The 22,932-nt window shown below is 43.7% G+C and overlaps 1 protein-coding gene across 1 annotated transcript in view; it reads left to right on the forward strand.

Annotated features, from left to right (window-relative positions):
• The first annotated feature begins 547 nt into the window (after positions 1-547).
• aff2 (AF4/FMR2 family, member 2) overlaps positions 548-22,932 on the forward strand; it is a 98,321-nt gene continuing 75,936 nt past the window's right edge. The window contains exon 1 of the mRNA XM_058062976.2: positions 548-771. Within this exon, the coding sequence (XP_057918959.2) occupies positions 719-771 (53 nt within the window). The 5' untranslated portion in view covers positions 548-718. The remainder of the gene's footprint in view (positions 772-22,932) is intronic.

A 22,932-nucleotide genomic window follows, 5' to 3' on the forward strand; every position in this document is an offset into this window, starting at 1 on the left:
ATATATATATATATATATAGTGAAATATTTCATTCAAATTAAAAAATAATAAATAACTATAAATAAAACGTCAACTATATTTAGGAAAGCAGGAAGTGAACAAATGTAACAGTTAGTGATTGTAAAAGTACCAGATGGAGGGGTAGGATTTAATAAGCTTTGCTTCTTCCTACTCCTTTTGGACATGTGGAACTGGGAACTGATTATGGGATGCACTCAATTGGAATCTGATGCATGTTCAAATGAAATGAAACCATTAGCATTAGCATTAGCAATGACCAAGTTGGGTCAAATATGACATTGAATATGATGCATATTCAGATGTGGTTCTTTATAATAGTCGTGACTCTGGAGGAAACATTTTTGCAGTTTCTGTCTTGTGCAGCCTTTTTTATTGTGTGTGTGTGTGTGTGTGTGTGTTTGTGTTTGTGTGTGTGTGTGAGAGAGAGAGAGAGTGCGCGTGTGTGTGCACCCCCCCCCCCCCCCCCCCCGCCCGCTTGGCTGTCATCTTGCTTCGACCACGTAGCAGATTCCTGGCGGAAGGAGCCGCTTGTGTCTACTCTCGTCTCCCCCGACACGCACACGCACACGCACCCACAGTGTGCCAGTAGCCCATGTAGACCAACGTAGACCAACGTAGACCAACGTAGACCAACGTAGCAGAACCAGTTTTGGATTTCCAACAAGCGGGCAGGCAGGCAGGCAGCAGGAATCGGTCATGGATCTTTTTGAACTGGACTTTTTCCGAGACTGGGAGCTGGAGCAGCCATGGTGAGTCCTGTGCTGGTTTTTCCTGCCATTCACTTGATATTTCCTGGTCTTTAAACGAGCAAATCCGATCCCTGACGAGCCCGGGTTGAAGTATTTGGTTTGATTTCACGGCTGATGGACAAGAAGCCCAAAGTGCGTCTAGCTTAGCTTCTCTTTGTGTTGCACACAAGCATGTCCATGCATGCATCATGTCATCATTATCATTATCATTATCATTATTATTATTATTATTATTATTATTACCGTGCGCAATGATGCAATGTAGAGCGATGGACAACACAGGACCACAATCATTGTTAACAGGTTGCAAGTTTGCTTCTGGTGTCTCCTGGAAGTGCGCCTGCCGGATGACACAATCACTCAAGTTGTGTTGAAGGATGAGTTTGAGCCATCAGAGGACTTGGATGGAACCTCTTGGTGCTCAGGAGTTGATAAGATGGCAACAACGTCCTCAATTCAACAAAGACTAGTGGAGGAATCATTTGGATCTTTGGTTGGATCTTCTGCTGTTGGATCTTCCTGCTGTCAATGGAACTTCCTACCTGCTTCAGATATTCCATAAATGTATGGACTCATATGCAGTATGCTTTTCTGTGGTCTGTGGAACAAAGGATTGAGTGCAATGGACGCTGGAGAGACCAGGGACTTGGATAAGGTTACTCGCCGGGAACTGCTTTATGGTCAGTACAAGAACATGAACATCAGTTTATTAGCAGATGAAATATTACCATTTCAATGTAGGCAAAAACAAAACCTACAACCCACAGTTGTATTTTTTCTACACACTTTGTTTACTGAATGCATGGATGACTTCCTTAAAATGAATCAATCATCAATCATGGGCACAATGAGCTTTCATGCCCCCCCCCCCCCTGCCCCCCCCCCCAATTGGCTGTTTTTTGGTCCCAAAAAATATGCTGTATGTTTGCTTCCATGATAGTTTATTTATGTTGCCCTTTTATGCCTTGGTTCCTGTTTTCATGCTCTTAATTTGTAGTACTTCCTGCTTTGCCCTCTTCCTGTGTTCACCTGTGTTGCATTTAACTGTGTTTACGCTAACTGTGTTAGCGTGGCTTTTCTCCGGGTACTCCGGTTTCCTCCCACATTCCAAAAACATGCTAATGAATTAATTAGCCACTCCAAATTGTCCATAGGTATGAATGTGAGTGTGAATGGTTGTTTGTCTATATGTGCCCTGGGATTGGCTGGCCACCAGTCCAGGGTGGACCCCGCCTCTCCCCCAAGACAGCTGGGATAGGCTCCAGCACCCCCTCGACCCTCGTGAGGAAAATCAGTAGAAAATGAATGAATGAACGTATTTAGGGTGTTTTTTCCCCTACGTGGTCCTTGAACTCATCATGGTTGTGTGCTGTGAGATGCATAAGATTGTTTGGCTACGGAAGCTTTCAATCCGGCCTGAGAGTTATTAGTGGAATTACAAGAATCAAGCAGTGTGGATTATGTAGACGCGGCTTAGAGAAACGTCTTGTCTAGTCTGCTTTCCTGACGACCAGAATTGGAGCTGGAATCTAATCTAATAATCATAACAGTCGTCGTGATGGTGTTTCGGTTTGGGCTGCGCATTATTGTGACAGCGTGTGTGCATATATTGTATATATATTGTATATATATTGTATATATATTGTATATATATTGTATATATATTGTATATATATTGTATATATATTTGTATATCCCAGTCTATGCTCAGTCAGTTTTATTGTGTATCAGCTCCTCTCTGGGTCAAGCGCCTCCTTAGCTTCATGGATCTGCGTCTTAGCTGGCAAATGTTAGCGGGAACCATGAAACACGCATACCGCTGTCCCTCAGCAGCCACCATGGAAGGACCCTGGAGCAAGGTACTTAACCCCCCGCTGCTGCAGCGGAGCAGCTCAGGGCTGAACAACAAGCTCAGGGTGTCTACACGCTGCCCTCGCCCTGCCACCAGTCCATCACACAGCGGCTGACAGCTGCTCCTGATGGGAAAGGGCTGGCACAGACAGCGGCTTTATTCCTGGAAAGGGAATATGGAAATATGCATAAATGATGAACCCTGCTCGGGTGTTAACATTTGGGCAAAAGCGTCAGTGACTGGCGTGTGATTGCATGTGTACCGTGTCACATGACAGCATGGACAGATCGCAGTCGTGAGTCGGGGTTTGCACTTTAATTTGATGTTCTCACTGAGGCTGGAGAACAAGAGAAAACGACGGGATGAAATTCCTAGCAGCATGGAGGGACTCTAATTGGGTTTGCCATCTTGCTGTAACGATATGATCATATAAGGTGTGCTCATGACATTCAGTACTGGAATCGCGTCAAAAATACAACCAGGATGGCAGTCGCTAATGCTAATGCTAATGCTAATGCTAATGCTAATGGTTTAATTTCATTTGAACATGCATCAGATTACAATTGAATGCATCACACAATCAGTTCCCAGTTTCACAATCAGTAACTGTTACATTTGTTCACTTCCTGCTTTCCTAATATAGTTTAAGTTTTTTTTTTAAAATTTAATTTATTTTTGTTGTCCCGTACCAAAGTACTGGGTGATATGAGCATCCAATGCCATAATGGGTACCATAGAGCGTGTCAATATAGTGATATATATAGCACATCATGACTGGTTCAAGACTCTTCATCCTTGGATTTAGCAAACATCAACTGCTTGTATTGTTTCTTGAATTGGCTGAATTGATGTGGTGGATGGATCCTCTGACGGTTTAACCCGATGCTGCTTTGACCACAGCCATGATGGCTCCTTCACACGAAACGTAGAGTTTAGCTTCAGCCTTCAGTTGAGATGGAATTCAAACACAGGCCAGTTTTAATCAGGTACATTCATCGTGGGAGAGCCTTGGGTTTTGTTTACGTGGTTACGCAGATAAAATGATACTATGGTCTGATCCGCTCATCATGAATGGAGGAGAGAAAAGTCTCTGAATTCTGTCATTTTTGTTGAGCCTGTTCCAGGAATTGAAGGGAAAAAACAATAAGACTCAACTAGGACGGCTGTACGAAGTGTTGAATCTGGACGCCTGGTATTATCAGTGAGGAGGGACTTATGTAAGATATTCTATGGAATCGCATTCACGGTGTAGCCTTCAGGCTGGTGGTCAGGCTATAGTGAAGCATAAAGACAAATGTCAATAGCAGCTGTAAATAAATATGGCAGGTCGGTCTGAGGGTGTGGGGTGGAGTCCAAGTTCTTGTCAATAAAGAGCAACCTGATGTACAGTGAAGAAAATAAGTATTTGAACACCCTGCTATTTTGCTATTTCTCCCACTTAGAAATCATGGAGGGGTCTGAAATTTTCATCGTAGGTGCATGTCCACTGTGAGAGAGATAAACTAAAAAGAAAAATCCAGAAATCACAATGCATGATTTTTTAACAATTTATTTGTGTGATACAGCTGCAAATAAGTATTTGAACACCTGTGTATCATCTAGAATTCTGACCCTGAAAGACCTGTTAGTCTGCCCATTAGAAGTCCACCTGCACTCCATGTATCATCCTGAATCAGATGCACCTGTTTGAGGTCGTTAGCTGCATAAAGACACCTGTCCACCCCATACAATCAGTAAGACTTTAACTTGTAACATGGCGAAGACCAAAGAGCTGTCCAAAGACACCAGAGACAAAATTGTACACCTCCACAAGGCTGGAAAGGGCTACGGAGCAATTACCAAGCAGCTTGGTGAAAAAAGGTCCACTGTTGGAGCTATCATTAGAAAATGGAAGAAGCTAAACATGACGGTCAATCTCAATCGGAGTGGAGCCCCATGCAAGATATCACCTCGTGGGGTCTCAATGATTCTAAGAAAGGTGAGGAATCAGCCCAGAACTACACGACAGGACTTGGTCAATGACCTGAAAAGAGCTGGGACCACCGTTTCCAAGGTTACTGTAGGTAATACACTAAGACGTCATGATGTGAAATCATGCATGGCACGAAAGGTTCCCCTGCTTAAACCAGCACATGTCAAGGCCCGTCTTAAGTTTGCATATGACCATTTGGATGATACAGAGGAGTCATGGGAGAAAGTTTTATGGTCAGATGAGACCAAAATAGAACTTTTTGGTCATAATTCCAATAAGCGTGTTTGGAGGAAGAAGAATGAAGAGTACAATCCGAAGAACACCATCCCTACTGTGAAGCATGGGGGTGGTAGCATCATGCTTTGGGGGTGTTTTTCTGCACATGGGACAGGACGAGTGCACTGCATTAAAGAGAGGATGACTGGGGCCGTGTATTGTGAGATTTTGGGGAACAACCTCCTTCCCTCTGTCAGAGCATTGAAGATGGGTCGTGGCTGGGTCTTCCAACACGACAACGGCCCGAAGCACACAGCCAGGAAAACCAAGGAGTGGCTCCGTAAGAAGCATATCAAGGTTCTAGCATGGCCCAGCCAGTCTCCAGACCTGAACCCAATCGAAAATCTTTGGAGGGAGCTCAAACTCCGTGTTTCTCAGCGACAGCCCAGAAACCTGACTGATCTAGAGAAGATCTGTGTGGAGGAGTGGGCCAAGATCCCTCCTGCAGTGTGTGCAAACCTGGTGAAAAACTACAGGAAACGTTTGACCTCTGTAATAGCAAACAAAGGCTACTGTACCAAATATTAACATTCATTTTCTCAGGTGTTCAAATACTTATTTGCAGCTGTATCACACAAATAAATTGTTAAAAAATCATGCATTGTGATTTCTGGATTTTTCTTTTTAGTTTATCTCTCTCACAGTGGACATGCACCTACGATGAAAATTTCAGACCCCTCCATGATTTCTAAGTGGGAGAAATAGCAAAATAGCAGGGTGTTCAAATACTTATTTTCTTCACTGTAGTTGTCTTCACTGTGATGTGGACGACAACGGAGAAGCTGCTGTCTCCAAGCACTCATCGCAATTGATTGACATGATCTATGCACAGGAAAACAATACATGCCTGTAATTTAGTGTCATTTACCGCTAATTGATAACAGCCGCACTCTCAACTGTTTACTCTCTCGACACGCCAGAAGTGGAGGAGGTGAAAGAAAGATTTCCCTAAAGCTGCCTCTGCTGCGGCGGCTTCCACATTAATGATACTCTAAGGATGAAACGCAGAGAAATAAAAATAATTTTGTGACAGTCTCCCAGTAATGGAAGCAGACGCCAGCAGAGCACAGCGAGCTGGAAGATGAAATGTTTCAGGGAACACTAGACTGCATCTCAACTGCTTCGTGCTGTACTCAAAACTTGGCAGTGGTTTCATTTCATTTGAACATGCTTACAATGACAGATTCCAATTGAGTGCATCCCATAATCAGTTCCCACTTCCACATGTCCAAAAGGAGTAGGAAGAAGCAAAGCTTATTAAATCCTACCCCTCCATCTGGTACTTTTACAATCACTAACTGTTACATTTGTTCACTTCCTGCTTTCCTAATATAGTTGAAGTTGTTTTTTTTTGTTGTCCCGTACCAAAGTAGTGGGTGATATGAGCATCCAATGCCATAATGGGTACCATAGAGCGTGTCAATATAGTGATATATATAGCACATCATGACTGGTTCAAGACACTCAGGGGCTGCTAAAATTGCATTACGACAGCCACTTTTATTGCAAATGTTGCTCTGAAATGAGAGACCGTCAACTTAGCAGGAGAGTAAATAGATATTTAAGAGCATATTATTTACTTTTTTGACATTTTCTAGGGATGGCAGGGTTTGCTGTAATGATGCATGCCAGGAAGTGAGCCATGCTTCCCATTAGTGAGTCTGCACTTAACTAATATCCTTTAAACCAAATCTGAAAGGGCCTTTGAGCACATTTGATGTCGCTGCTGAGTCAGTCTTAATAGATGATATCACGCACAAAACTTTCCAAGATTAGCCACTCGGAGAAGCAGACTTGTCATTTGGATTTTCCTCACATCCTACAATACTTATTTCCTACATCAAAGAAGCCACTCGCTCTTTTTTACAAATCTCCCACACAGTAAAAAGTTAGCGACTCAATTGATGTGTGCTATATTTGACGGTGGATTTTCCTTTCAAGGAAAAAAAAAAAAACAATAGCGAAGCTCCCCACGCGTTCCTTAAACGTGAACTTATTTCCTAGCACTCTTCACCTCCTCCTCCCATCTCAATACTTGTCTTCCATGGGATCTGGAGGCTTTGTGTGATTCCTATAAGGCTTCCGTTGCTTGTAGCCTGCTCATCACATCATGTAAGAATCAGGGAGATGTGCTGGTGGATGTTAATTGATGTTGATTGGGATGGTGTGAATAACGCATGTAGGTAATTAGAGAACTGATGACATCACGATGGCTTTCCAGCTGTGAATTATGCAGCCTAAAAATGCACATCTGCAAGGAAGCCTGATTATTATCGCTGCTTGAAATGGTTTTATGGAATTTATCCCAATAAGAATCGGTGTTTAAAGGTTGCCTCTGATAGATCAACGTAGGAGCCATTTATAGTCCATACATTGAGTGTTCAGTGTCACATTCCCACAGTCAATCTGCCTTTCAATCCTCCCAAGCTCTCAATCAACACGCTCACACGTGCAAGCTCCAAATCATTCATCACGTTGGAATTTGTACCCCCGCTTGGTGATCAGGTTCCACTTGATGCTACTTCACACTAACATCACCAGCGACTCGGAGGCTGTGAAAGGAAGCTGTGTCTGGTACCGAACGTGCCAAGGGTTTCACAGACGACACAGAAAGAAGGTTTTATCTGGAAAGAAAATAGCACATTTTGTCTCATGCATGTTATCTCTGCAATTGTCCAACAAGCCCAGCCATCAGCTGGAGTCCATCTGGGAAGAAACCCGTATGGACCCGTATTATTATATCTATTATATATATATATATATATATATATAAAATTAGAATTAGGATGATTATATATTATATATGTATATAAACCATGTTGGGCAGATTTGTTTGTGAATAAACTGAATAATTAAATTAGTAACTTATGGTGGTCCTTTTTGAAACCTCCTAATATTTCAAAGATTTGGGATTTGACAGTTGACCAAAGTCTCTGGAATTGTCGCCCGTTGCGTTTTTGAAAAAGAGGGGTCTGATCACTTCCTGGACACGGTGCAACCTCGGTAAACCTCATCAATCTGTTCCAGAAGGTCTAACTCAAACCAAAACATTCATTCATTCATTTTCTACTGCTTATCCTCACAAGGTCGCAGGGGTGCTGGAGCCTATCCCAGCTGTCTTTGATGTAGTAAATCGCAAAGTACGCTAACCGGGTCGTATGCTAACCAAGGTTTCACTGTATAGCGACAAAGTTGCTACAATGGCAATTCTGATCCCTCCTGCTTCGTCTTCTTATTCTCTTGCAGACCAGGTGGTTCTAATATTGGTTCTCAACTGTCTTGGCTGTGGGACTCATAATGGCGTAACGACAAGCTGCAATGCTAATTTCTTCTAATTAACAGAAAGACAATGCCGTTAGCACATTGCTATTGTTGTTTTTCATAGTTTTATTCCGCATATTTGTATTTCCCAGCAATGGGATGCTTCAAAAGTATTCATCCCCAACATGAGGACTTATTTGAAGTGGCTCAAGACAGTGGAGGATGCAATTAGCAGCGTGCTGCATCAGTGAGGCGTCACCATCATTTGCACCTCAGCCAGGAAGCCCATCATGTGTTATGCCTCGCGTCTCCTTGAAAGGTGTTCATTCGCTAGCGACTTCCACCTCAGCATCTCAGCAGCGGCGTAGTTGGAGCAGACCTGGTGTAACACCTTAACGGCAGCCATTCTCACCTGTTAAAGAAGTTCCTCTGGCCGTGATCAGCTAACACCAACACGTCTGTAATTCCATGGGATCATGTTAAAAAGCAATGTGTGCGATTTGTCAGAATTACAGCAAATAACGTGGATATAAGTAATCATGTCATGTATTTAATTTTGTTTACTGAAATACACAAACACAATTGGGGAGGATCATCAGCAGATGTTCCTTAATAACCGTGCTGTTGCTTTAAAATAAACAATAAAAGACCTCATCTAACTCACAGTGAGTCACGTCTCAGCATAACGAGGAATCTTTCAAGGAATGATGATGTACTGGAAACATTCTGCTGAAGAAATATCGTACTGTAACTACTGTAATTCATGTGACTTGTAGCCTTGTAAATACCACTTAGACAAACAACATGCACACTATAAGTCTTAAGAACGCAAACGTTTCTTCACAACTTGCCTTCTCCTGAAACCTGGCAGGGCTTTGTCTTCCTTCCCAGCATGCCTTGCGGCACTTTGTAAAAAGATGCAAAAGGGGAATGTTTCCAATTAGCATATTTGTTGTCTGTTCTTCCCCGTACTACGTGTAGTATGTCTGTTGCATGTTGTGTCGACATGTATGTGTTTGCACCGTGATTGTTGTCGTGTGTTCTGTCTTGTGAAACATTCACTAGATATTATTTTGGTGAGAAATATTCTGAAACACGTTGGCGTTTGTTTTCATCTGCTCTCCCCCAGTCCCTCGCTTCTGGAAATGATGCTGACCTGGGAGCTGCTTCGAACTATAAATGGTTCATTTAACATTGGCTTGCAACAAATCTGACGATGTAAAAGATAATCACAAACAGTATATGATATTATAATATAGTTGGGCAAAGTTGATGAATCATGTCAGTTCGCCTTTAATGTGACTATAAAACACCCAGGCTGCTACACTGAGAACATTTTGACCCACATTCAAGGCTACCACCAAAATGACTCATGTGAAAACCAGAGGTGGGAGAAAGTCTGTGTTTTGCAAGTCTAGAGGAAGTTTAATCACAAGTCTCGTATCAAAGCTCAGACGTGCAAATCCAAGATGGAGTCAAGATGCATTCAGTGACATAATAACTTAATAAAATCTGAAACATTTTACTCAACACATTCAATGAAAATCTCCAGAATGTTCAAGTCATCAAACTGAAGTCCAAGCCAAGTCCAGAGTCATGGATGTCAAAGTCCAAGTTGAGTTGTACATATTTGATTATATCATCAAGTTGAGTCTATGTGGGAGGAAACCGGAGTACCCGGAGAAAAGCCACGCATGCACGAGGAGAACAACAGTTCCCATGATCCTTAGGGTACGGAAGCAGGAAGAAGGTCCATATTCGACTTTACCAGCACATATTTTGACAGAATTCCTTTGCAGCGTTCGTGTTTGGATCTGACAAATTGTCACTGACAAAGTAACTTTAATCAACTGTAGAATTACTACCTCTGCTTAGACCTCTAACACAGCGGCAGCTGTTGAACTTCAACAAAAAAAAGAAGCGAGTGACGAGTGGGAGTGGGAGTGGGAAGGCAGAGTGCAAGAAGGATGGCAAGGTTTATAGTGTGTGTAAAGCACTTAATGTACGCTTCCAATCCTGCCTAACGCACTGCCGCTTTCAGATGAGGCGTATTATGATTCACAGTAGCTATGCCGTGGCTCACGGTCCTGATGGATTCCTGGCTGCACCCTTCCCACGAGAAAGATCTTATCTTGTCACATCTCGCGAGATCTCTTGGCACCCCGACTTGCAATCGATTCAATGCCCTGATATGAGATAGGTCAGCTCTCGTCAAAGTAGGGCTGTCCTGTGTACTGTTTTTGTCTCCGATGAGACTTGGGATGTTCGATCGATCCGATGCCCTGAGAAGATAGTCACCTGGATGAATGTCTGGTTCCTACTGCGCTCCCCAACTGTTCCACAATGACTAGAAATGTGTTATTCAGTGGATTTCATCCCCTGAGAAAATGTAGCAGCCATAAATTAGAGCGCAAACAAGAGTGTTGAGTCTGTTGTCAATGACATCCTGTCACCAGCCAGTCAAAAAGAAGACCATCCAGTGGAGTAGTCCCCCACGATGCCGTGTTTGACTTTGAAAGACACATAGAGCTAGAGAGCCTTCCGGGACTGCACAGATTAAACACTTTCAAATTCTGCCTCAAAAATCATAAAAGTGAATGTGAAAGCAGCGACACAGAGAGAGGAAAGCGGTGGCGACACGGAGACGGCGAGGGGCTAATGACGTAGCTTTTCTAGCTGAGGCCAATTTACTGTGAGGTTTCCAAAGGTCATCTCCTACACGGCGGCCTGTCTGTGACAAATTACATTATTTACACCGACTAGAAAGAGGCAGGGGGAGTCGGGGAAAGACGGAGAGTATAAGCAGAGAGAGGCCAAAGGGGTGGCGGGGTGCGGATGGGGTGGTGGGGTGCGGATGGGGGGGGTGATATTTGACAGTAATTGCTTCACATGGTTAACACAAGAACCCTCAAGACATTTGGCAAGATTCTCCTAATGATGCTCCTATCAAACAGGGCAGCCATATTTCTGACAAGGGACCACGATGTCCTGCACACCGTAGTTTTCATATTCATTCATTTGAATATTTCAATGTTGGCGTGTACTTTGCTTTACTTACACTCTTAAAGGTCCCTTAAAGATGATTAAATATGTTGTTCCCTTATTGAAAACTGGAAATTTGCAAAAAATCAATTTTATGTTGATGGTACCATTCATGACAAACTCGCTCGCAGCTCAGCCTCATTTCCGGAAGTGACATCACCGCTGAGGCAGAGTAAACTAGCAGTCATGGAAAAACGTGTTGCTGCTGGATGTTCATAATACATTCATTCAGTCATTCATTTTCTACTGCTTATGCTGCGTACGCCAGCATTATTTGTTTCCCTGAGTGATACCACCGTGAACTACAAATGTCATTTTTATGAATTCATGTCAGGGACCCTTTAAGACTGCAAGGAAAGTGCACCCCAACATCCAAATATTCAGGGACCCCCTGCTTTAACATGTAGCCGCCTTCTCTGGGAAATGTACGTAGCTCCAAATGAGGTAATGATTCCCATGAATTTGGCCTTAAGACAAGAGGGAGGGTCTAATTAGTGGATGAGAACGACTGGACACATGCAGAAAATAGTACAACCCTTGGAAAGCCAAACTCTTCCGACAGGGAATCTAATTTAATGACAGGCGCAGTGTTTGATTGACAGATGCTCTCTGCCAGAGCAGCGCGGAGACTATTTGATTGACAGATGATCCCTGAGAGCAGCCAAAGACGGGTGGAGAAAAGGAAGGTTGTTATTTCAAACATTTGTCATATTGCAGCGAGCCAATGTGTTATATTGTGTGATTGTGTGATTGTGCGAGATCATTTTGAACTATTGTTTCACGGGACCGGAATCAAATATGAGATGGTTCATTCCCCTGAAAGGGAGAGCCCACATCCCCAAAGACCAACTCCAGTATATGCCTGAGTTTGTGTGTGTATCCTGTAGGCTATGCGGTGAAGGAAGCGCCCAAGGGATTAGTTGTTAAATGGTTTGGGATTTTGGGTTTAATGGAAATATTCATATTTTCATTGAACTTCCTAATGGAAAAGTCTCAATAGAGTAAGGCATGATATTTTATTAACGCTGATCATATTCAGGGTCAGGCAAAATGATGTGACACATTTGTAGGTTCAATAAAAGGCAAATAAAGTCAAGAAACTAAAAAGTGTTTTATTTTGGAAAACTCACTTCCTCACCTCTTTTCCACATCCTCCGTTGCTCTCTTAAGGAGTTAAACTTCTCCTTGCACCCTCACAGTTGTATATATTCCATCTTGCTGTGACTGACCTTCATTCCTCTGCTCTCCAGCTCATTCCTCCACCTCTCCGGGTTTTCTTCCACCCATCTGTGAACATTATTTTCCATCTTGACCTCATTTGTCAATCTGTCCATCACCATAGCAAACAAGAAGGGACTCGGGGCAGGTCCTTGATGTAGTCCAACTTCCACCTGGAAGCCGACTGCTGTCCCGTCCAACCCCAACATACGTCTGTCACCCCAGATTACGACACCACAGCTCCACTCTTCCTCAGCACACCCCAGCCAGAGTAAATAGTATGATTCCTATTTTCTAGCCGTGGATAGAAGAAGATGTGTCTGATCCAAAGCTGGCTGCTCAGATGCAGCTGCAGCGTTCCTGCCTTTAGATGGGAATACGTATGTGTGCGGGAACATTTTATTAGACTCTTTGCGGCCACTACGTTTACCGTGAGCCCAATCCGGCTTCACGATACGCTTGTAGTCTCCATGTGTATGAACACAGGGATAGATGGATTTTCTTATTGCGTATGATCAGCCAGCTCATGCAGGCCTAAAGCGCCGTAAGTAAATTGGACCAGCACACTCTTATCAGATGGTCGAGACCGATCGAGCTGAAAATTGTCACATTGAAATCCATACTAGCATGCTAACTGGGTTCCAAATGTTGATGAACCTGTCATGTGTCATGGGTCATGTGATCCACCCATTTACTAAGAGTCATGTAATTATGACAACTTTTCTCCATCTGAAGTGTATTACCTGTGTATTATTTACTTCATTGTAGTTCCACGATGCTTCTTATTACTTTTTTATTTAACCTTTCCCAATCCTCAACCACCCCCCCCACGCACCTCACTGGCATTTTTTTTTGGAGAATGTGTGTTATGAAGCTGTAATTACCACAGCTCCTTGTGCTGACTTCCTGTATGACCATCTCTATTACGCTGTCTGGACGCCTTACTCACCGTCCTCTTTTTTTCATTCTTTCTGGACGTCTCCTCATTCTCACATGTGACTCTATTATCTGCTGGCAGTCTGAAATCCAGCAAGGCACGCGTCTATTTTCTGCAGTAATTTGTGCAATCATGGCTGTCTTCCCTTGCTTGAGAAGTGTGTGTCCGTGTCCGTGTGTGTGCAGCGGCTTTAGTGTGTCTAACGTCCTGATGGGGTCTCCATCTAAGGGTCTCCATCTCAGTGTCCGTGGAAGACTTCTTGGCAGACTCGGTGTGTAGTATGTTTACGAACGAGAGCCAACAGGTAGAGCCAAATGTGTTACAATTAGTATTATGGGTGATTCAGCTTCCAGGCTGCATGAGGTTGTTGCTGAAAGCTTATAAGGCAAGCCGATACAGTATGCCTGAACCTGAAAATAAAATCAAAAATAAGGAATTCATGGTGCTGTTTATATTAGGAAAAGTTAATATTTGTATAGGATTCCAACTGAGTGGTTCTGTGACAGCATACATATATGTAAGTTGAGGTGAGACATTCATGACTCCCAGTCATGATTTCATGTGATTTATTCAAGGTTTTAGTCAGTGCTGCCTTGTTTTCTGTCCACTGCAGTGACTCACTTCAACCTTCAGCTTCCTTTATTGGGACATTCGTATTATGCTGCGAGACTTTAACTAGCCAATTCCCAATCTACTATAAAAGTACACTTCACTCACTCACAGTGCTACCAAAATGTCACTTAGGATAATACCAGAGAACATACAAACATTTATTGTTACCCAAAAATGTCAAACAATTCTCAACAATTGTCCATTTGCATATTGACAATGTCAAATATTAATGTCCACAATGTAAACATGTTGGTCCAAACGTCCACATACACATATTTGTAAACATCGGAATGTCCAAATACTCAGCATCCTTCTGTACATTCACACCCAGACAATGAAAATAGCCGCGTCCATTCCCGGACATGTTTGTCCATTCACATACAAAAAGTTCATTTAGAATTTGTTGTCCAAATGTGGGCTGCACGGTAGTCGAGTGGTTAGCATGCAGACCTCACAGCTAGGAGACTAGGGTTCAATAGGTCTATATGTGCCCTGGGATTGGCTGGCCACCAGCCCAGGGTGGACCCCGCCTGGGATCGGCTCCAGCACCTCTGCGACCGTCGTGTGGATAAGCGGTAGAAAATGAATGAATGAATATAAACATTTGTCTGTCCTTTCCCATAATGCCCATGATGTACGTATGTATGTCGCTTCACAGAGAACGTAAACATCACGCAGTACAAACAACTGTTTGTCCATTCACATATTCACACACTTAAAATAGCGTGACGACCTCTGGGGCCTCACGGCTACGAATGAAGTTAAGTTTTCTAACCTAAATATGCACATTTGATAGACTAACCTTCAAAATCCATCTATAGATGCAGAAAATATACATGAATATTAGTATTAATACACGTGTGGCTCTTTAAATCCATTCCTGAAGACATTGGGTAACATCAGACGGATGGAAAGAACATTTGAGCCGCAGGGTGAGGATGCAGGGGTGAGGATGGAGACCACATGATACGCATAGAACCCTGCTGTTAGATATACAGTAGCCACTATACTGTATACTGGATAACTGTAATCCTTGTTACACGACAGCTAAGTAAGTCAAAATAGAAAAACCCCAACAAATCTTAGTTGGGCCTCCTTAAGCAGCAGATGGATGAGTGTGATTGGGAGGATTGGTGCTATCCCGTAAGCTTCACGTACAGCCTGTGCAGAAAACGGCAAACGGGGTCTGGATCGATATGCTAAGCGTGTGTGTGTCTACGAGCACGTTTGGGCGGTGCGCGTCTGCGCATCTTTAACCTCACGCGGTGTGTGTACACGGTGCGTATCGATCCTGAGGCGCCGTCTTGTGTATCTGATGGTCTGCTCTGTTTTACTTTCATTACGTTTGGCTCAGCTCGCTAACGATGACAGATGACTGAAGCCTCGTTTATTACTTCTTGCTTTCATTTCCATTCAAAAAGAGTCTTGGGACATTTTTCAGCTGTCTTGAATTGCACGTGGTGACTTTTGGATGGCGTGTGGACGGACCTCCATTCTCCTTCCGACGGTATTCCCACACAAGCGATGAGACAGGGCGTCAATATAAGCACAAAGCGTACATCAGGGCTTCATATTAGAGCGCGAGTCGATTGTTTTGTCCTCCAGCAACACACACACACACACACACACACACACACACACACTTAGACATGCTTATCTGTGTCTGTCTATGATGTTTCCTGATATTGCTTTCAATTGATCTCAGCTCTCATTGAATGAAAGAAAGGCTTTGTTTTCCCTCACACTTGTTTCACGTCGCCTCCTGAAATAATTAAGCCGTGTGATCAATAATTTGTCAGACTCAGTCTGCTGAGATGACACAGTGTTTGCTCCTCATTGATGAAGTTCTCCAACAAAAATATTGTGTATTTGTTTACCAAGCCACGCCAGAAACAAATGTACTTTCTTACTTTTGGAAATTAGGACCACCTCATACGACTAAATTGAGGATCGTGTTGATATAGAAATAAAATGAATATGTCCTCTGAAGTGTTGATGCAGGCTTTACATCATTAGGTGCTATCAGGGCCAGCTATGTCTTCTCTGCTGGCCTAAACGCTATCAAGACCTTCAACCTGAATTCTAGTATTTCATTCATTCATTCATTTTCTACCGCTTATCCTCACAAGGGTGGTGAGGGGTGCTGGAGCCTATCCCAGCTGTCTTCGGCCGAGAGACTGGTGGCCAGCCAATCCCAGGGCACATATAGACAAACAACCATTCACACTCTATTCATACCTATGGACAATTTGGAGTGGCCAATGAACCTAGCATGTTTTTGGAATGTGGGAGGAATTTAGATTTTAGATTTCCCTCCGTATATTTGACCTGTATTATCACGTATTTATCAATTATTAGCAACCTAGGGTGAACTACTTTCTGAGAAAACAAATAATTTGACCAAATAAATAAAAGTTCCGGGTCACCAATGTACCAAAGTATGCAGGTATTTCCAGTACTTAGCGCCAGTTGACAACAGGAATGACGTGAGGCCACTTTACACAGTACGCAGCTTTCAAAGAGCCGCATTACTTCTTGACATTGCACCAGCACTCGGATAATCAGAGTAAACTTCATTTGATGGCATTTGCACATCATTAGGCATGTAACAGACATTTCATAGCTCTCGGGGGGGGGGGGCTGGCACGCAGCAGGAGGAGAATAATAAGGATAATAAAAGTGTGTACAAACAATAGGCGTCACACTTCAGGGGCATGATCCTCAAAAGAAAATACAGACAGAAGGAAAAGCAGGTGACCTTGTGAATGTCCTTGGAAATAACACAGAGCTCAACTTGTTGCTCCCACGTGTTTACACATAAACACACCTTTTTTCCTTCACTTATTTATGTTTATGCGGATAAAGAAGGCAAGTCAATCATTCTGGCTTCACTTATCTTAATACGACGTATCTTGTTGTTGGAATTAGTCATTCCTTTTGTTCACTGTATGGACTTGTTTACTGCAGCTTGTCATATTTACGCCAGTGGCCATTTTGACAATAAGATAATCATGTAATAGGCTCCAGCATACCGCAGCACCCTGGAATGATCATATATGAAAAGAGTTTTTTTGCTGTTGGACCTGAGAGTCAGTGTCAAGGCAATTAAATATTAATCGTGTATCTACTTATAAAAATATCAGCAACCTCGACTGCTGACCTTATCTATTTTTTTGCTCGGCAGATATTTCAAATGGTAAATAGGGAGCTTTTTATCCTTAGACAGAGCAAGGTTGGCTCTGTCTAATCTTTATGCAAAGCAAACCTCCTCACAGCCCCCAGTAATTGGGGGCCAACGTCTGCCTGGCGTATTGACCGGCTGCCTCAGTCCGACTAAACACTCGCATTGTTATTTCACCGTGAGTGGAAATGCCACAATCACCAAGAGATGGGCGCTAGAACCTGCCAGGGCAACACATGAAAACAAAGTTCTGGTTTTGGGATTCATTATCATGCAGGCATGCCTTTATGGTTTGCCATGTGGGGAAAAACTGGCCTAGAAAACGTAGGCTGCCCTCTTGGAAAACCCCGATATCAAAGAACATTTACATTAGTCCCCTTGAGAGATATCATTTCATGTTTTGATTCCATAAACAACACATGCATGTCTGGTTTCCTCCTACTGGAACCCAATAGAGGACCCAAAGGTAAAGGTACTTTACATTTACATCAACATTTGAATAGCAAAGATAGAAAAGCTGATCTTCATTCCATCACACAAACTGGAAACCCTGAAAGTTCACAGAATGCAAAAATTACATTTTAACACCTCATACATTTATACTTTAGTGATGTTTTTAAATGGCTTAACTTTACACAAAGGCTGCACGGTCGACGAGTGGCTGGTGCGCAGGCCTCACAGCTAGGACACCGGAGTTCAATTCTCCGGTTTCCTCCCCCATTCCAAAAACATGCTAGGTTAATTAGCCACTCCAAATTGTCCATAGGTATGAATGTGAGTGTGAATGGTTGTTTGTCTATATGTGCCCTGGGATTGGCTGGCCACCAGTCCAGGGTGGACCCCGCCTCTTGCCTGCAGACAGCTGGGATAGGCTCCAGCACCAACGCGACCCTCGTGAGGATAAGCGCTAGAAAATGAATGAGTTTACAGAAAATAAAAAGATATTTGGAGTTGCTTTAAATGATCTCAATGTTACTGTATAAATATTATGATCTTAGTATTATTCAAGTCATAATCTCAGGGACATGCGCTCCAAATGAATTCTAAACTGCAATACTGATGCCGCCTGTCAATTAGAATCAGCCAACACCACAGTGTTGAAGCACAACTTCACAAATTGTTCTTTTTAGAAGTCATGAATCAAAGGAGATCAGTCAAAACAACAACTTGTCATAAAATAATATGAAAAAATGCGACCAGTCCAGGGTGTACCCCACCTCTTGCCTGAAATCAGCTGGGATAGGCTCCAGCATACGCGGCTTAGTAACAAGATAACTCAATGGACACACGTTGAGTTCCACTTCCATGCATCGGTGGTCCAACCAAGTCTACAACCACTTCTCACGGAGGCGGTTGCTTTTCCTACACCAGGCAAACCGCAGGCAGAGCTCAGGAGCCTCGTAATGCGTCCAGGATTACGATGTCATCGGAGTGTTGGTGGGAGAACATATCTGTACGCAAAGCAAACAGCCCTGCTGATATAAGAGAGAGCTGGATCTCATGGTGACGTACCGTTTAGTCTTCATGGCAACTGACCTGCTGTTAGCGAAGAAGCAACCCCCCCGGATGATCTCACGCTTTATTTTTATTTGCAGCACTTTGCGTCCCATAAATTGGACCACAATTCCACATTATTTTGGGCGACGCCTCTAAGACACCTCAGCCTCTCTGAGAAGGTCATCAGTGCAGATGTCGACGCCAAAGGGCTGCGTTGCTTTTGTCAGGGATGAGATGAATGACTGGTGATGTTCACGCACCTGCAAGTGGTGAAGAAAGCGCATACAGAAGATCCTTGATGACTCTTCTGACACTTAAACAAAAAGGCCTACGAGCTTATGCAGTGCAGTCAGGCATGCTCTTCTCCAAAGGTTAACTTCCTGCTGGGGGGCTGCTGGCTCCAGCCACAACCTGCTGCTGTTTATTTTGAAATGTATAGTCACGTATGACATCAAGTCATGTTGACTACGCCGCTACATGAAAACAAACAACCAGTGTTGGCTTTTCCAGTCATCCCAGTATTTCCAGTCATTCCAGTCATCGAGTTCATGACTATTTCAATGTTACAATGTTGTGCTACTCTGGTTTCCTCCCACATTCCAAAAACATGCATGCCCATATGTGCCCTGTGATTGGCTGGCTCCAGTACAGGGTGGACCCCGCCTCTCGTCCGAACACAGCTGGGATAGGCTCCAGCATACCCCTGCGACCCCATTACTGAGGATAAGCAGTATAGAAAAAGGATGGAAGATGTGTTCACTGACCATAGTGTCTGAAGGTGGGACCCCCGCATGTTCTCCATGCGTGGGTTTTCTCCGGGTACTCCGGTTTCCTCCCACATTCCAAAAACATGCTAGGTTAATTAGCCACTCCAAATTGTCCATAGGTATGAATGTGAGTGTGAATGGTTGTTTGTCTATATGTGCCCTGGGATTGGCTGGCCACCAGTCCAGGGTGGACCCCGCCTCTCGCCTGAAGACAGCTGGGATAGGCTCCAGCACCCCCGCGACTCTCATGAGGATAAGCGCTAGAAAATGAATAATATTGTGTATTTTTTGTAGAGTTTTCCGTAAGGAAATAATGAGTCTTTACACACCGCACACGTCTGGGTGATCTGTAAGAATATTCTAGTCTTGTCTAGCTTTGGCCCAAAGTGGTCCCAATTATGGTGATGTGTGTGCTGGGCTTTAGGAGTCAGGTTTACTCAGCTTGTACTTTGGCCTCATTGCCACGTTTAAAGCCCGAATGTGAAGATGGGACATCTGATGCTTGTAGAAACGATGTTGTGGCAATCGTAACCAGCACCATTGTCACTTGCTACATGGTTAGTCATATATGTCATATATGTCATATATGACATATATGACATATATGTCATATTGCTGCAATGTAATGTGTGTGTGTGTGTGTGTGTGTGTATGCGTGCGCGTGTGTGTGTGTGCCGGGGCGCCGCTAAAGCAATTTGCCACATTGAGTAGAATAACAGAATGCCATTTGGCATCGTGGCGTCCATGTAACGCAACAGAATGGTGTGCAGCCATTACAGCCAAGACCAAATGGCTGGAGGTAAATTCCCTTTGCTGCAGATCGCATGTTATTAACCCTTCATGTGCCGCCAACGGATAATTGGCTGAAAAAGCCTTTGTGTGAGAGCAAGAGAGGAGAAGGCGGTGGTATAAGCATGTTTGCCGAGTGTGTGTGTGTGCATGTGTGTGTGTGCGCGTGTGTGTGTGTGTGTGTGTGTGTCCTTAGGGGACTCTCTATCCATCTTTCTTGCTCTCACTCTCTGGTCCAGAGCTTGTTACCATGGCAACATAGAAGAAGAGGTAAAGCCGGAGTCCCAAAAATTGTATTATCTTTTTCAGACATACACACACTACCCCCCCACGCCCCACCCCACCACCACCACACACACACACACACACACACACACACACATTTATATTAGCTTGCCAGTTTGTGTAAGTGCAAGATAGACTGAGCAGTGTGTGTGTGTGTGTGCGCGCGTGTGCGTGTTTATCCGGTTGCGGCCAGCACAGCTTGTTCACGCTGCCAGGCAGAAGCCGTCAGAGAGAAAGAGAGACAGTTTGAAGGAAAAGCAGGACGAGTGTAGTTTGCAGCAGAGTAGACAAGGTCATGCTAGAACTGCAGGATAGTTTATTTATGCCACTGAAGGAGGGCACTTCCTTTTATTTTTGCTTTGTTTTGGTTTTCCCCACCAGTACAACAGGTAGTTCAGGGACAGCAAGGTGCCGTTGGAGTAGTGAAACATATCTTGGTACGTATATACCATATGAATAATACTGGCAGGGCCCCGGTCACTTGGAGCTCAGAGCAACAAAAAGTTGATAAAGTAAAAAAGTAAATAAATGTAAGAATATATTTATACATAATCATTTCCCAAATGAATGGTGTCTCTGTACAGTTTATGTTCATGGGATTTATAAGCAACATTATAGTCACCCAACATTGGTCAAGGAGCCAATTCCACTAACCAATCAGGTCAAAAACACCAACAGCAGTAGTAGAAAAGAAGGATAAGATTGGCTGAGGGATGTTTTATTTTTTATTTTTAAAAGAATTTAACTTCACCACAATGAGTTCAAAGACCGTTTTTTTTATGCTTGACTTCACTTTTTAAAGTCCTCTTGTGTAATGATATGTGGACTGTCCATCATAATTTTTCAAGGTGACAGCCTATTTGTGTGTCCTGTATGCATACGCATAAAGTTGTAGAGGCCCTCGTGCACAATGAACATGGGTTTAATAATAAAGGGAAATATATGCCGTAGAGGCCGAGCAGTTAGCGTGCAGGCCTCACAGCAAGGAGACCCAAGTTCAATCCCACCCTCGGCCATCTCTGTGTGGAGTTTGCATGTTCTCCCCGTGCATGCGTGGGTTTTCTCCGGGTACTCCGGTTTCCTCCCACATTCCAAAAACATGCTAGGTTAATTGGCCACTCCAAATTGTCCATAGGTATGAATGTGAGTGTGAATGGTTGTTTGTCTACATGTGCCCTGGGATTGGCTGGCCACCAGTCCAGGGTGGACCCCGCCTCTCGCCCCAAGACAGCTGGGATAGGCTCCAGCACCGGAGCCTTCAGGCGAGAGGCGACCCTGGTGAGGATAAGTGGTAGAAAATGAATGAATGAATAAATATCCCATAGAGCATGTTGCGTTCAAGGAGCCCTATCCTACATTTCCTACAACTTTCAGACTTGTGTTTTTTCGGGCGTGTCACGTCACACCTTTAGGGTTAGGGTCCCTAGGGTATATGGACCCTAAGTCCATATACGTACATGACAACTTGCTAGGTGCCCAGCAGTAGACGTAAACAAGGAATAAGGTTTTAAATAAGCAACTAATACATAAATAAATGAGTAAATAGTGGACATATTTTAAAGTTCCACGCCAAACGTTACGGATGTGTAACAGCCCCACGTGTGTAATGTATGTACTGCATGTACACGCATGTAAATGAGCCATATTGAAGGGAGAGGATTACATGGCTGTCATTTCAATTACACTTCCAGAATCTCATAATTCCCTCAGTGTGAGTAACAGAGGAAATGTCAGCGGTGTGCAAATGTCTGTCGCATTATAACAACGGCGAGGTGGCGTCCTAGGAAGGCGGCGGCTCTGACAAGCATTTGACATCGCCGCTAATGTCTGAGACAAAGATTAGACGCGTGATAATGGACATGATTGTATTAGCACAGCCATTATGTTCAAGATGACACATCTCATTAGCATACGGACCATCCTTAAAAGCACTTTTTACAACCACTGCTTAAGCTGTGCGTTCAGTACTGGAACACGGAACATGTTGGGCATGGGCGTCGTCAATGTAAAGATTTCCCGATGGTTCCCAAGCTTTATCTGAGGAGCTAGAAGGGACACGTCTTTTTCCCCGTATTAGTACACATAGTATACACAAACGCTCCCGTGCGACCACAAGGATGGCGTCTAATCTTTCTCTGCCTCTCATGGCCCTTTGATAAACTGCCTGTCTAACATCGTTTTTCTTATCAAGCGTGTGTGTGTGTGTGTGTGTGTGTGTGTGTGTGCATGTGCGTGTGTGTGTGTCACTGAGACCAGCGCTCCCAAACATTAACATCGCCACACGCCTTCACCGTCCCTCGTTGGCTCTCTCCATCTTTTGTCCCCCCCCCGTAACCTGTTATCTGATCACTTGGCAGCGTCTCTGCCTCTCCAGCACTCATCTCACAGCTACAGGATGTAGTTAAGTGTGTTCATTCATTACCTAATGAACTCATTTAGCATGCACTAATTCTTTCTCATCAGCTAATAGTC

Source organism: Doryrhamphus excisus, linkage group LG22, assembly GCF_037039965.1.
Source record: "Doryrhamphus excisus strain RoL-2023G ecotype Guam linkage group LG22, RoL_Dexc_Guam_v1.1, whole genome shotgun sequence".
Classification (NCBI taxonomy): domain Eukaryota; kingdom Metazoa; phylum Chordata; class Actinopteri; order Syngnathiformes; family Syngnathidae; genus Doryrhamphus; species Doryrhamphus excisus.